General features: G+C 39.0%; 2 protein-coding genes across 2 annotated transcripts; both read left to right on the top strand.

The window, feature by feature from the left end:
* Positions 1-42: 42 nt before the first annotated feature.
* Positions 43-4,263, top strand: LOC136239110 (uncharacterized). Its single transcript, XM_066029849.1, has 4 exons — positions 43-304; positions 3,176-3,252; positions 3,586-3,917; positions 3,968-4,263. Exons 2-4 carry the CDS (start codon positions 3,176-3,178, stop codon positions 4,108-4,110), a joined length of 552 nt encoding a protein of 183 aa, XP_065885921.1. The 5' UTR covers positions 43-304; the 3' UTR covers positions 4,111-4,263.
* A 1,757-nt stretch (positions 4,264-6,020) lies between these two features.
* Positions 6,021-12,904, top strand: LOC136239255 (uncharacterized). Its single transcript, XM_066029986.1, has 18 exons — positions 6,021-6,895; positions 6,957-7,320; positions 7,377-7,626; positions 7,677-7,868; positions 7,920-7,981; positions 8,032-8,235; positions 8,279-8,347; positions 8,403-8,475; positions 8,524-8,669; positions 8,718-8,820; positions 8,868-9,018; positions 9,069-9,193; positions 9,244-9,365; positions 9,422-9,547; positions 9,600-9,802; positions 9,848-10,031; positions 10,746-10,855; positions 12,094-12,904. Exons 1-18 carry the CDS (start codon positions 6,021-6,023, stop codon positions 12,821-12,823), a joined length of 4,089 nt encoding a protein of 1,362 aa, XP_065886058.1. The 3' UTR covers positions 12,824-12,904.
* The last annotated feature ends 2,425 nt before the right edge of the window (positions 12,905-15,329 follow it).

Raw genomic sequence — 15,329 nt, 5'->3', positions numbered from 1 at the left:
TCCTTTTACAGGCTTTCAGTAGGTCCCTTGTGAGGTAGTACTTTTAGTATTGTATTCCTCAAGTATCCCCTTAACTCCTAATACTAGTGCCAGTGCTTTGTGCCCTGACCCAAATACCAGTAGTGATGGTACACTATGTAATGATGATCGTAACACTTGTTTCAATGGAGACTGTGTTGGATCTGTCTGCTTCAGGATCAACCAAACAGAGTGTCAATGTACAGAGGACTCTGATCAACTTTGTGATGTATGTTGTACTGATAATTCCACTGGAACTGAACGCTGTGTATCCACCTACCAACTGGTTAGTATAACGTGTGTTGTGTGTGTGGTGCGTGTGTGTGTGTGTGGTGCGTGTGTGTGTGTGGTGCGTGTGTGTGTGTGTGGTGCGTGTGTGTGTGTGTGTGTGTGTGTGTGTGTGTGTGTGTGTGTGTGTGTGTGTGTGTGTGTGTGTGTGTGTGTGTGTGTGTGTGTGTGTGTGTGTGTGTGTGTGTGTGTGTGTGTGTGTGTGTGTGTGATTATTCCATGTTTATACTCAGCTCATTCTTCTTAGCAATTTGCCTGGTAGGTATGAAAAAAAAGTTTTTTTTCTTCTATTATTCGTCTTTATCTTGATTCCTTTCAAACTACAAAAAGGTACTCGTACAATGGTTACTCCATCAACATAGCAATTTCCAACTCCTGTGTGTATGACAGAAGTTCAATCTTATTTTAGACAAATAATTGCTACCCTGCAGAGAATTCAGTTACAAACAAGTCATCTTGTAAAGAGTTCAGCTTCAACAAATCACCCTATAGTGAGTCTAGCTACATTGGAAAGCACTCTGTAAGAGAGTTCAGCTACAACCATGTTACCTTGTAGTTGTAGTGATTTCTGCTACAAGCACAACCTGTAGATGTAATAATACAGTATTATTTTTTAAATGCATCGTTGTATATGTATGCAAAATACAAAGGAATTCTGACAAGTGAAAGAAGCTCCAAAGCTGACCACAGGTCAGCTTTGGAGTATCATACAGTACAATAGTACTGTATAGTAGGGATCACAAAGGAGTAGGCGTAGCCCACGAAATAATATCACCCAAAATCCAGCCTCAATTTTCCCTGACGATGATGAGACAGTATTAGTTAGGAACCCAAACAAGCCTTCAGATCGACCTGAAACACTTTCAACAAGTCGCTACGGAATTTTTTTTAAATTATTTAACAGAATTTTCTACTGACTGAGTAACTGACTAAGTAAGTAACTGACTGATGCCTTCAGACAAGCGTAACTCAATAAGTGCTAAGGCTATAGGCTTGATTTTTTCACTGTTCAAGATCGCTTCGGCCCAAGAGGTGCCTTTTGGCATACTGCAGTACGTACTAGAGGTGTACCGATATACCGATACATATCGTATCGGTGGCCGATATAGACATTTCTACTATATCGGTTGGAGCCAATATTGCTGCTAAAAACCGATACGATACACCGATATACAACTGAACTATCTTTAGGACTGTCCAATGATCAAGCCACATTATAAACCCTATTATTTAGCTAACAAGGGCAGGAAACAGTAGTTATCTTCCTTGTCTAAAAAGCAGCACGCTACGCGAAGCCATCTAAGTGCGTGGATAATTAACTGTTTTGTTGTCACAAAGCTTACCAATCATACAACAAACACTCATAGTGGTGGGCCTGGGGAAACAGCAAAAAGATGAACCAAGAGCACAGCATAAAACAACCAGCCATCTCTACAAGCCATTAAAATGCGGAGTAATCCGGACTAATCTTGGCAGGGGCATGTATTAAAATATTTGTGGGTGCCTTACAGTCTGAGCTGTCAATAGAGGCCACACCACCATGGGTAACCAAGCATAGCCAATAATCTTAAGACTGTCTTCAGTAGTTTCTTCAGTAGCTAAAATGAAGTTAAAGATGGCATATGTGGTTCCTCAAATATAAATAGCTACACTTAGTTATATCAGTATATCGTATCGGTATCGTACCGGTTTCAAAATGATTAATCCATATCGTATCGGTATCGGATCGGTTTAGTTTTCTTATATCGGTACACCTCTAGTACGTACAATGCATTCTTCATGGTCCTCCTTTGTGTCCCATTCTGATGGCGAAAAGTATTGATTTGACGGTAACACGTGATGGCTTCCCTTCATAGCAGAAATCGTCTGTATTTTTCATAGTGGCCATTTTGAATACAGAGGTGCTTTTCAAACAGTTCTTGATTCGTACTGCTGTGTAACTGGTTGAACATAGCCGACAATGAAGCATAATGGATACTTCACTTTTCAGGCGATAAATGATATAACTGGGGTGCGCGGCACCATTTCTTTCTTTCGGTATGCATGGATTACAGAGGTGCTTTTCGAACTGTTCTTGATCTGAAATGCTGTGTAACGGGTTGAACATACGTAGCTGACAATGAAGCATAATGGATACTTCACTTTTCATATGATAATTGATATAGCTGGAGCACATGGCGCCATTTCAGATGCGGTATGCGTGGGTTCATAATAATTATTTACAAAAAAAAAAAGTTAACAAACAAATACACAGAAAAATTTGGAATTTTCAACTAGAGGGACCTGGTCCATAGCACATCGATAAATAGTACTGAAACAAGCTGGAGTAGTGTACAATATTAAATCACAGTAAAACAATAAGAAGTGTTATATCCCTACTGTGCTCAAAGTTCTGTGTACTTGTACAAATACAAAAGAAGTGATATCTAGACCAAAACAGCCAAGCTGTGAAAAAAGGGTGCAGTCCCCAAAACGCCAGAGTGAAAAAAGATGTGAAATTCAAGGTGGCAGCAAAGAAATGGCTGTGACAGTAGGCTTATGTCAAAAAATTTAATAACGGCAATTCAGGTGATGTTTGGCTTCACCCTGGCTTTTTGGGACCGCATTCTTTTTTCACAGCTTGGCTGTTTTGGTATAGATATAGTTTTACTCGGAAGGAAATAAGACAGCAGTTTGGAAGTACATATATATTAGAGATTGTTAACCCAATTTTGGTATGTAGGGTGTTCCACCTTGAAATCTCAACTACTAAAATGGTATGTTTCTGTCCAAATTATGGATGCATACAATCACTTCAGTCCTTACACCCTGGACACACCACACCATCGTGTGCTTCATAAATCATTCAATGTTTTCTGTTTGTTGGTAGATGAACATCAATGGCACACGTAAGGCATCCGGGCGATCTTGCAATGATTTTACTGGTTACTGTGATGATAGTGGAGTGTAAGTTAAAGTTACCATTGTGTGCATGTATGTGCTACAATCAGCTCAGAACCACTTGTGCACTGCTCAGGTGCTATGGATCAGTACATGGCAAATCCTCCCGGAGTAGGACTAATATCCCGCATGAGGCTATACCTGGGTGTCCAAAGTCCCTTCTGGACTTTCAACCATTCTGTGTAAAGAATAGGCAGTTGGCATTTGTTTCCCAGGTTAATACCAAGCACCTGCCAAGTGCACATACACAACATACACACTGCACTACAAACAGACACACAGTGCGCTATGCAGAAAAGGACTCCGTTATACACTCTAATGTTGATCTCTATTCTATAGCTGTATTGGAGTCAACACTGATGATCTACTTAATCAGATTAGAGATATTTTCAGTATAGACAGTCTGAACAATGTAGTGGAGTGGTTGGAAGACTACTGGTGGATCGTAGTTATTGTAGCGGTGGTGATCATTGTTATAATTATTGCTCTACCACTAACTTACCGCAAGAAGAAACCTATCAAGCGAATCCTACGCAGGGCCAGCACCCTACGAAGGCAGCCAGCTGCTAATAATGCTGTTGCTGATGCTCAGGCTGGAGGTATTGGTACCAGCAGACAAAGAGTTGCTAGGAGACAGCAGCGAGGAGAAAGACAACAAGTGTTAACTGCAAGTATGTTGAAAGAACTTTGCTGTTCACATTCCACACATTTTTTTTTACAGATGAGGGTTTGCAGCGCCTTAAAAGATTTTTTCCGACAGTTGATAATGACACGATAATGTCAGTGATGAGGGCAAAGAAGAATGAACAGAAATCTGTAAAGCAATTGTTAGCGTTAGGCTTCCCTCTCAAGAAACAACCCTAGCACCCATTGTTTATATATACCTACACAACAACTATATTGTTATTTAGATTTTTAATGTACGTACCACGTGTCATTTTATGTAATTTTATCGTTTTAATTTATGTAAATAATTATCATTTTTGTTCATTTTTACTATTAAAAATTCTAATCTTATGTTGGAGAACCTTAACTGTCTGCATCATGTATGCAGGTGTCCACATTAACAGGTTCCAGTGCAATACAGGTACCTTGCAACCAACCAATAATAATTATCAAGGTCTAGTTATGCTATTATAGTATGTACAAGTTGAGCTGAAAACAGCTGAAAATGAAAAGTGGATTTTTTTTTCTCAAGAAAATTAACATTTTTAGACAAACAGGTGATTAGTGGTGACAGTAAGTGTCAACAACAGACGTGTGGTTTGGCTCCATTACAAGTTCAGAGGATTATTGTAATGGATGCTGTATTTCTATGGTTTGCCCATAGGAAATATATTGTGGAAATTTTGATTGACTGTAAAATTTAATATTGTGTTAGGCATTTGAATGAAAATATTTTTTAGTAGATCAAGCAGTACTACAAATGAGCCAAATTTCAAGATCATGTATGTATGCATCCACAAGTTGTAATTGTAATGTTTTTGAGGATCCAACTCAATGCATACATGCTTATAACGCATAGCTTGATACCTTAACTAAGTATCTGGATTAATTGTTCTCATTTTCAAGCCTATGCTAACACATTTCAATGCATTTAAATGTTTCCATTAATAATATGGCAATTATAATTCCTTTGAATTCAATGTAAACATTCTTGTTATTCCTCCATACAACAACATTTAATAATTTTAGTGGAGAACCAAATCCTTGCATTGCCAAGACTGGCAGCACTGAAGCAAAGAGGTTGTCACTAGGCAAATGGTTACCATGAAAGACGAGAGACTGGGCAACCCTTGGAGCAATAGACAATACTGCTGTTTCACAATTTTGGGTCTATGTCTTCACTTAACAAATGAGTCTCTGATTTATCTCTTAAAGTTTAAGAGAAGTTATTAGCAATGAGCATATTAGTAAGCTCATTATCAAGGTTGCAACAAACTGTTCCATTTTGATTTTAACATGGTTGGGGTTTTACTAGAGTGTCAAGGCATGAAGTACTTTCATATGGTCTTTGATCTCTAGTAACTGTAAACATAAGAGACATATAATGTGTTGAGACTGATAATGATTTTTAAACTGTTAACAACATGGCTGGTGAAGGTCACATATGGTTAAAGCGATTTGCTGATAAGTTTCAAGTATGCCTTAATATGTACATGTGGCAGCTGCGTCGATACAAATAAGCCCATCGTGCTGTAAATTGGGCACACTGTATAGTTGTAAATTGATAAATAGTTGCTAATTGTGTAGTGTGATGTGTACTGGTGAAAGTGGCTGCAATTTGAGTGCTAACTAACTACAGGTTTCTACTTCATCTGCTATTGTGCACCTTTTCCTTGATGGTACCCGGTTGAGTTGATACAACTTCATTGAATTTCTCACTACCATCAGTTGTTCATAGAGTTAGTAGTGAGTGGAGTTTACTAGTGGAGATGAGTACGATGTTTTGGTTAATTGTAGCCAGTTATGCTACTTTGTGTAGCAGTCAGTTAGTTTATCATAACATTACTAGGGCAGTTGCTAGAGGGGCTCTGTGTAATGACTTCACTACAGCTGGTTATTTTCTGCGTCGAAATAGTAGCAGTTCCAAATGGTTAATCTACTTGGAAGGAGGAGGAGGATGTCTTTCTGTGTCAGCATGTAACGAGAGGTTCATCGATTACAGGATAAGATGGGATTACACGGAGACAAGGAATGATGAAGCTGTAGTGGATGTCCAGAGGGCTTGGGATGACTACAGAGGTCACGAGAAAGATGTCACTTCAAGGTTGATGACCAGTCTATGGGGATACTCCCCAACACCTGATAACCCTAATGAGGATTGGGTAATAAAAGGTACTGACATTTTGTCCAATTCTCCATACCAGAATCCCATATTCCATTCCTATAACCATGTTTTGATTCCATACTGCAGTTCTGATTCTTGGATTGGCATGAGCGACAACTACCACCTTGCAAAAGGTGACAATTTCACCTTTGTGTTTCAACCCAACTGCAAAGAAAACCAGTTCACATTTCGAGGCAGAGCAATCTTCAGGAGTGTCATACAAGATCTAAAGGATCATCATGGCTTTGGTCAACCAGAGTTGGTCGTGCTGTCGGGCAGCAGTGCTGGAGGTGTGGGTGTGCTTAACAATGCCCAGTGGATGGAGCAACAGATTGAAGAAGGAGAGTTAAGAACCATAATTGATTCCTCTTGGTTCATCAATTTCCATGACATCATCAACGAACAGTATACAATGGAGGCAATAAATATACTAGGCTTGACTGACTATGATCCTTGCAGTGACACAACCTTTGGTTTTCCCTGTTGTATCAGTGCTGCCTGTATGCTGTCAAATGAGTATTATCCCGATATCCCCACATTCATCATAACCAGTATCTATGATCTGTACCTCCTCACTGATTCATTGAGGGAATTTCCTGAGCAGCAAAGATTCTTGGATATTCTCCGGGTCACTGCCGAGTATGGTGGAGAGATGAATCACTCACTGATCCTAACTGCTGAGATGATGGACCAGTTGAGCTACATTGCTGTATCATGTTTCCAACATGTCTACCTTGCCACCTCCACATTATGGGGAAATGCTGACAGTATCTATGGAGATGCCTTGGTTGAGGGAACTGTGGATGACAAACTGTTTGGGTGAGTTAAGCAGTAGGAATATTTTGATGTGAAATACTGCCAATTTCTTTTCTATACACAGACACAAGATTGGAGAAGGAATATGGCGATCAATGACCCTCAATTCACATGATGGTAGTGAGTACAAGACAATCGAGGCAGCGATTGATATGTGGATGACAAATGACACGTCCATTCGCTGGAGAGATGGGTGTCCTTCACCACACTGCAACCCCGAATGCCCTGAGGTCATCACACTAACTGCCTTGTCCACAATGTGGAACACACAGTACCTGTTTGCAGTGATCCTCAGTGTGTTTGCACTATCAATTGTTTGCTTCACTGTAGTAGCAATACTGACAGTCTATAGATGCTACCTTAAGAAGGTACAGGACAGATTTATGGAGGACCTAGCTTGTGATCCTTACAAAGATGAAATCTTGGACGTAAGTTGATATATTAACCATGCATGGATTTATTAATTGTTTATTGATTGTTACAGCTACCCAAGAACAATACAGCAATATCTGTGGCTTGTCTAAACCTCTACTATTCTGTATTTGTGTCTAAGGCAACAATGAAACAAGCACAGGCTTGTACTACTTCATCCAGGAACCGACTCATGTCCATTGCAGCAATAGTCAACGATTCTAATAACAACAATAAAGTGACAAACCGGAGACTGACCGGATTTGCTCATCGTAAACCAGCAAATGAATCTGATGATTCTTCAGATCCAGAAGATGACATAAGTACAACATTTTGAGCATAGTTGACAATTAATATACTTTTGTGTTAATAGGTATTGATCCTCTTGCTAGTTCACAAATGGCTGCTGCTCTCAGAGAGTTTCGTCAGAAACGAGAAGAGAAGAAAAATTCTCGCTCCTGCTGTGGCCTATGTAAATCATCAGATGAAAGAATGAAGCAAATAATTTGTGGAGTATCGACATGCTTCAACCCAGGACAACTGATAGCTATAATGGGACCATCAGGTAAGAATATCACATCATTGTACAGCAATGTATGTCTGACTTTCCCACAAGGCTGTGGAAAAACCACTCTGCTTGATTTGCTGACAGGACGCAAAAACTCTGGAAAGCAGAAGGTAAGAAACTACTCAATATGTCTCTCTTACACGGCATCAATGTCACACAGGGTATAATTTGTGTTAATGGTACTCCAATGGATAAGATCACAGACTGGTACATTACCAATACTGGATATGTGCTGCAATTGACTGCTCCATATTATGAGGAGTTGACTGTACGAGAGAATATCTTGCTAGCTGCACTAATGAGGCTTCCATGGAACATCTCCAACAGAGAACGGTTTAAAAGAATTGAACAAGTGATCACAGAGGTAAAGAGAACTTCCTTTTTTTGTCATGATCATCATTATACAGACTGGACTGACAAACTTGGCTAACACTGTGGTAGGTGGCAACACCGGGGCAGGATTAAGTGGGGGACAGGTACAGTATCAGAAATATAAATGCCAGTGGTTTCATTATTTTGTTATTATACAAGAAACGACGACTGTGCGTTGCTATTCAGCTACTTCAGCAGCCAAGTGTGCTATTCCTAGATGAGCCAACCTCAGGTATAGCCACTTCATTTACTATGAAAATTCACTGTGAATGATCAACAGGTTTGGATGCTGCTGCTTCATACGAGTTACTGACTCATCTTAAACATGTTGCTGAGAGCAACCGTACTGTTATTCTCACCATCCACCAACCTCGTCCTGAGATATTCAGCATGTTTCATAAGATATTGGTGCTGTGCCAAGGACAGGTATAACGTTAGAATGATAACAGTATGTGTGATGCAATTGGTGGCTAGGTGGTGTACAGTGGGGTGCCAGACAATGCTTACAAGGTGTTCAGTAAGGCACAGAAACATACGGGGAAGAAGACAATCAAACATGGCTCTAAGAACCCTGCAGGTTTTTGACTATATTCTTTATCATAAATCTACTTGCCCCTTGTGTAGATGCCATTATGGATATGCTGAATAGTGACAAGTGTAGACAAGCTATAATGAAGCAACAGACCAACCATTCCCGTCAAACTGAGAAAGTGAAGAAGGCGATCAAGGCCTTCAAGAAATCTGATGACTATTGTGATGGACCTAAGAACAAAGAGTACATCTTATTGTTAATATTTGACTATTATAATGATCATTTCATTACAGGCCAGCTACTAAGGCGTCGTTCTTTCACCGGTATTTGTCATGGGAGATGCGTTTTGCACAGAGGCAGTCATGGGTGATGGCACTTTATCTAAGCTTGGTATTCATATCCTATGGCTTGTTACTTGGTAAACGTGTAATGGAGAAATTCATGATGTTACCTGTGCTGATATTGTAGGTACAGTGTATCTGCAGAGCCCCAGTGGTACTCTCCTATTGTCTGGTTTTGGTGTATTCAGTTGTGCCAGTGGACTCTTCATGTTCCCTATTATAATGCTCCACTTGAGCAAGTCTCTAGAGGTCTGCAAATAGCTAAGACAGGGCTCTAGTGTGTACTATCTCATGTGTCCATGCAGATATTTGAGCTAGAATATGCTGATGGCGTTGGTGGCCTATTTGACTTGGTGATACAGACATTTGTGAGGTTCACAGCTAACTCACTGTTACCCATATTATGCAGTACCAGCATCCTGTATATACTGGTAAATTGTTTAATAGGTTTATCACAACTCACTGTGTGTCTCTGTGTTCTAGGCTGTTCCATACCATTCATACAGTGTTTGGGTGCTATTGCAGTTGCTCGTCATTCATGTGGCTCTCAATCAGACATGGATTGCTCTACTCACCTTTGTCATAACAGCAATACCATCATTTGCTCATCGCATCTCACCTGTCATCAGTGCAATTGCTGGTTTTTCTGGGGGATTCTTTGTACCTCCCAGTTTGATGCCACCATGGTAATAGCGTACATAAAACTTCAAATTAAACAATTCTTTTTGTAGGTACCAGTGGTTGTTTTACGTCAATCCTAATTATTATGGATTCTCTGCTATTGGTCATGTGTTGCTGTCAGACATGACACTTGAGTGCGTGTATGACTCAGAACTGGAGTGCTACCCAACATCTGCATCTTACATTTTGAGCACCTTTGATTTGGACCAGATCACCCCAGAACATCACATCATTGTAAGCACATGCTAGTGTCTAAAAGCTACTTTTAAGAATTGCATGACATTTTCAATAGAGTCTTAGTGTTGATTGTGCATTTGCAGGATTTAGCCTAAGCCCCTCATGAAATAGCCAATAATTGTGTTACACAAGAGTACTAGTATTGTTATCAATTTTGTCAAAATGACAGGGTTGTACAACAGGACAAGCCTGTAAACGTACTCCCAGACCCTACACATAAGCATGTGTAACTTTAACAATAAATGAAACGGCATTGCACAATAACTACAAACAGAACAAAAAAAAACCACTATCACAGAAAAGAAAGCAACGAAGGGCTGAGCATGATTGACTTGATTTCTTAATCCAAAAGATGGCATATGGTTTACACAGGAATGGGCTGCTTATAGAGAAGGAAAAACAATACAAGTTAATGGTAGCTGCTACGGCCATATGGATAGAGGATGAAATCTAGTTTGTCATGCTGTTATAGCATTGACTGAATGCTGAAGAAAATCCAGACCAGCTGTTTATATATAAATCCTTAGGCATTTGCCTAGAATGCAAGCTGCCTGTGAATCACCTGGTCCTTCTCTGCTTACAATAGAATTTAGTGCAAAATATTTTGTCTCCAGAATACAGACTTTAGCCTTTTTGTTCAAATACATACACTTACGCCTATCAATGTTTCTAGGATTTATATTTTAGGTTTTGACTTTTGTTTTAATGCAGAGTCTCTTGATCATGACCTTTCTGTTCCTGACATTATCTTGTGTCGTCATGACTGTAAGATATTCATTATCAAACTGGAGCTTCAAGGGATTACTAGAATGGATAAGGAAGTAAGTGTAAGGCTTGTGCATTGTAGTGCATCTACCCATATTATGTTCTTTGTGTAGTTTAGTATGCGCGTGTATGTGTGTGTTTCACCATATCAGTCAGCACCTTGTTGCAGTGACCCTGAACAATGGGTGAACTAACAACTCTGGTGTAATTTCAAGCATAATAGGCTAGCAAAATGCATCAAGCATTATACCAGTATAATTTTTTGTGCAATGCATGCACAAGTGCATTTCATGTCAAAAAAACATGTACAATGTGCTGTTTATTGGTGGCACACTTTACAGATATAAGATTGAGATACTCTAATAGAACAGTCACTTACTCTAATACAGCAGTCAGGAAATGCATGCTCTAATGCTCTTATAATTATGGTCAGCTCTCAAACATAATTACTATAATAAGCAAAATAGGCTCACATTTTACTCAAAAGCTATGTTCAAAGCATAATTGGCTCAAGCCTACTAACGACCATTAGTTTATGGTTTTGCCAGGGATGCTACTGAGGTACTCCTGGCACACTATCCTGGTGCCTGTAGACCTCACAGAGATAATATCCTAAAATTACACTTGGGGATTTACACTATCACACATGCTACTGCTGGAGTTCCAATGAGTCATGTGGTTTCCCTATCCCATGGCCTATCCAGTAAACCAGGTGTATAGTTGCAGCATGACAGGCCACCTTTATTGTCGTCCATTTCATGATCCATATTAAAACCGAAAAACTGATTAATTGGTTACTAAATACCATATTTCACTTATTTTCATTGTAAATTTGTATGCAAAAATTGTCAGTGAAAATATTTTATATGATTTTTGCATAATTATTATGGTAGCAGTAGACTGTGTGGCTTGCTGTTTTAAATACTGTAGCTATCAGCGGCTTTCAACTACATCACATTAAACAACATTAGTGCAAGAACATTCATGTACAATTGCATAAATTTCATTTGCTACAAACCAAACAAAAGTATTTGTACATAAAAATATTTGTCATCAAATTTTATTGCACAAAAATAAAGCAAATTATGATAATGTAATTTTATTAGTAATGCTTTCCAATCCTGCATCAGTTCCACACAGACTTTTCAGTTATCTGAACACCAGGTAATCCCCAGAGTTTGGATAAATTAAGTTCTCCTATATTTGGGTGCAATGTATACATATCGTGCTTGTAGTATAGTGTAGTGTAGTGTAGTGTGTGTCCTTGGTACCATTATAACTAATTTTGTCTCAGGTACAAGAACATACTCAAGAGCATCGAGACTGAGGACTGCGAAGATTACCAAACAACATCTGATTCAGATTTAGATGGTGATGAGAAATCCATGCCCACTCCAAGTACTAGAATGAAGCAGCAATCAACCATGCAGTACTTATCTATCGACAATGCTGAACAACTGTCACAAAGATCAGGCGAAGTGAGCGGAGATGAGATGAGCCCCAACAACATTCCAAAGTTTGTTATTGAGGAGATTATGTCAACACGATTGCCTTCCCCAAGCTCGCTTGCTCCTCCAGATGTCTTTGTTGACAAATTTGATGAGAATAATCCACAGCAGAAGTTATCATTTGACCTCCTCAAAGTTCCAAACAAAGGCGTCAGCACAGCCAGCCTGTATTCCTCTGCCTACATGACTCCATGTGCTTCCATTACTTCTATCAACAGCAACATCCAGACCAAGAGTACTAGCCAGGAGAGAGGTAGTCTATACAGCTTAAATTTTGACAAGTACCTGAAGAAGATTGGCCAGAGAAAGATGCGATTTTCACGACGAAAGTCACTCAGTGAAAGCGACCTTACCACCATCTCAGTGTTTCCCATGTCCTCGCTAGGGTGCAGTAGTGCGACCCAGTCTCGCCGGCCGATCAATAAGGTGGTTGCCCACAACTCTTATTCTTATTTGATGCTGCCCGATGAATGCAAAACAGCAAGGAGCAGATTTGGATCCGTAACAGAAGTTTAGTCTAGGTAGTGTTCCTTTAATGGCTTTGAACATCACATGATATGCTATTTATTGTAATGTATTTAATCAGAAAAAGTAGTTTTTGGCAGAACTTACGTTAGACAAGAATACGCATGGTGGATTCAAATTAATGCACAGTGCTATTTTTCTCTTTAGCACATAGAAATGCGGTTGTAAATGACCACTGTAAAGAGCCATCCACCATGCAACATTTCTGGTGAGGTTTTACCATAGCTGTCAGCTGTAAATAGTACAGATTATATCAGGCAGTACAGAAGGAGCAGTGGTAACACCATCATCAAAACTTGATCATAACAAGTGTTGTCTGCAGCATTAAGAAACACTAAGAATAATACTAGCATAATAGACAGACAAATTATTGCTTCTTGGTATGTGAAAACATAGGTGTCAAAAGATCAAAATACTCTAATAGAACAGTCGGTAACCTTTTCTTTAGAGTACGCATTAGGTTGCTAAATGAAGATTTTTCATGGGTTGTACTTTTGCTTTTAAGCAGTTGCTCACAAGCAAAATTTTATTTTGGTTTATTCAGAAGGCGCACAAAATATAATGCTTGGAGGCTCAGAGAAAATTGTGTGCATAAGATGAGAATTTTTTGAGCACATGAAAGTAGAATTTGAAAACATACATTTAATAGGCTGTTATCTATACAGGCAACAAAACATAATACGGAAAAGAGTACAAGCTCAGTTAGCTATCCCAAATGCCTGGAGGCCATCTGTCAACAGAAATGAAGAATTGATATAGTCAAGTAACTGAATTACTTGCAAGATCCATCTTGCATGCTAATTAATGATACTTGCACCTTGCTGTTGTATAAGGTCCTTACACGAAACATTTTACAGTAAAGTTTACTGATCATGTGTAGAGTAACAAACTATGAAGAGCACTTATCCCAAAGCATACCATATGAGGATGTCTTTTCTAGGGATTCAGGGAAGTACCAAGCATTTCATGGTAGCATGCATGTATGTTTGTTGCCACTATGGGCTCCTGGTGGTGGTGGTGATTTTCACTATTCTACAGGTCAGGACTACCATCATAAATGTATTCATATTCAGTTCTAAGAAAGCCACTACTACAGTTATTTCATATTCATACTTGTTATAAAGCCTTACTAATGTTTCAATTCATTGTATTGAGAACCCTTAAAAGTTATAACTACATACATTATCCCATGTCCTGCAGGCTGATGTTCCAGTGTCCATACCAGACACATAATGTGACATGATCAGGTAGTGTTCACCTTGTCTATGACTGCATGCCATAAAACTACACATATTTTACAGATATTGGAAAAGGTTATAGTTATGTATATACATCATATCAAGAAGTTCGCTATACTCAGTTTTGTTCATGGCAAAAATGGCATTTCAAGCTATTAAAAATTAATTAATTAATTATTGTGTACTGCCTACCTCGAGTCTGTTTAGTAACTTTTCAGGTGTGATATGTGTAGAGCAACTTGCTGCGAGTATGATGGAAATTTGTCAAAATGGCCTAAACCAACCTGAATTCCCCATACATTTTGTATTGGGCATTTTGGGGGCATGTAATAAAAGGCGTAATAACCCGCAATCTGTGATAGATACCTCACCAGATTTGGAAAGAGCAGTGAATAACGATTAAAATGAGCTATATAGTAGAAGAAAATCAGAGGAAATTTAAGCGCATCATTTTAAGGTTGAAAATCACTTTTTCTATGGTGAATTGAATGGCAGATATTTGGAAGGGATCACTCTGTAGCTATTTCAATGTCTTGACACCATTAACCCTCACTACATTGTGTTACAATAAAACAAAAGCATTGTGAATTAGTTTTTTGCAGGCTAGCCGGTTTGTGAAAATTACAGTCTTTCATGATTAAGCACAATAGTCCGTTCCATGTAGCAAACTTCTTCATTATGCATGTACCCACGTACATAATGCTATGTAGCAAGTAGTGGCCATAGCTATGCTGAGAGTAATTCACCATGTATAGTGTCATGACAAACAAAGGGCTACACTGTGAATGCTGTCCTGACTTGGCAATCAGATCCTGTTCCATCAGCACTTTAATTAGGGAAACTTTGCCATTATTTGTAACTACAATGTTCAGAAATCAAGTCAGTAATTCACACACAGCCAACATCTAGAAACTCTATAAGTAACAATTAAGATAAGAGAAAACATTAGCTCACTCAGGTCAGCAGCTGAGCAAAACCCTGAGCTCAAGACCATGCAGCCTGCCATTTGGGGATTGTTAGCTCAGTGTTCAGTTATACATTTAACTTACAGTACAAACATTTCACTTGCTCAAGAAGTGCACTTTATACTTAGCTACACAGTTATAGCCTCGGTTATAGCCATGCATAGCTGCAAGCTACTCTATTTCAGTAAGACTATTGACAACTCCAGCAGCCAGTCCCATACCAGCTAAATATACAAAATCTGAGTCATAAACATGATGCTTAGCTACACGGACTTACGTTTTCATTTACAAGTT

Source organism: Dysidea avara, chromosome 11 (genome assembly GCF_963678975.1).
Source record: "Dysidea avara chromosome 11, odDysAvar1.4, whole genome shotgun sequence".
Classification (NCBI taxonomy): Eukaryota; Metazoa; Porifera; class Demospongiae; order Dictyoceratida; family Dysideidae; genus Dysidea; species Dysidea avara.
This window is presented reverse-complemented; position numbering and strand designations above follow the sequence as displayed.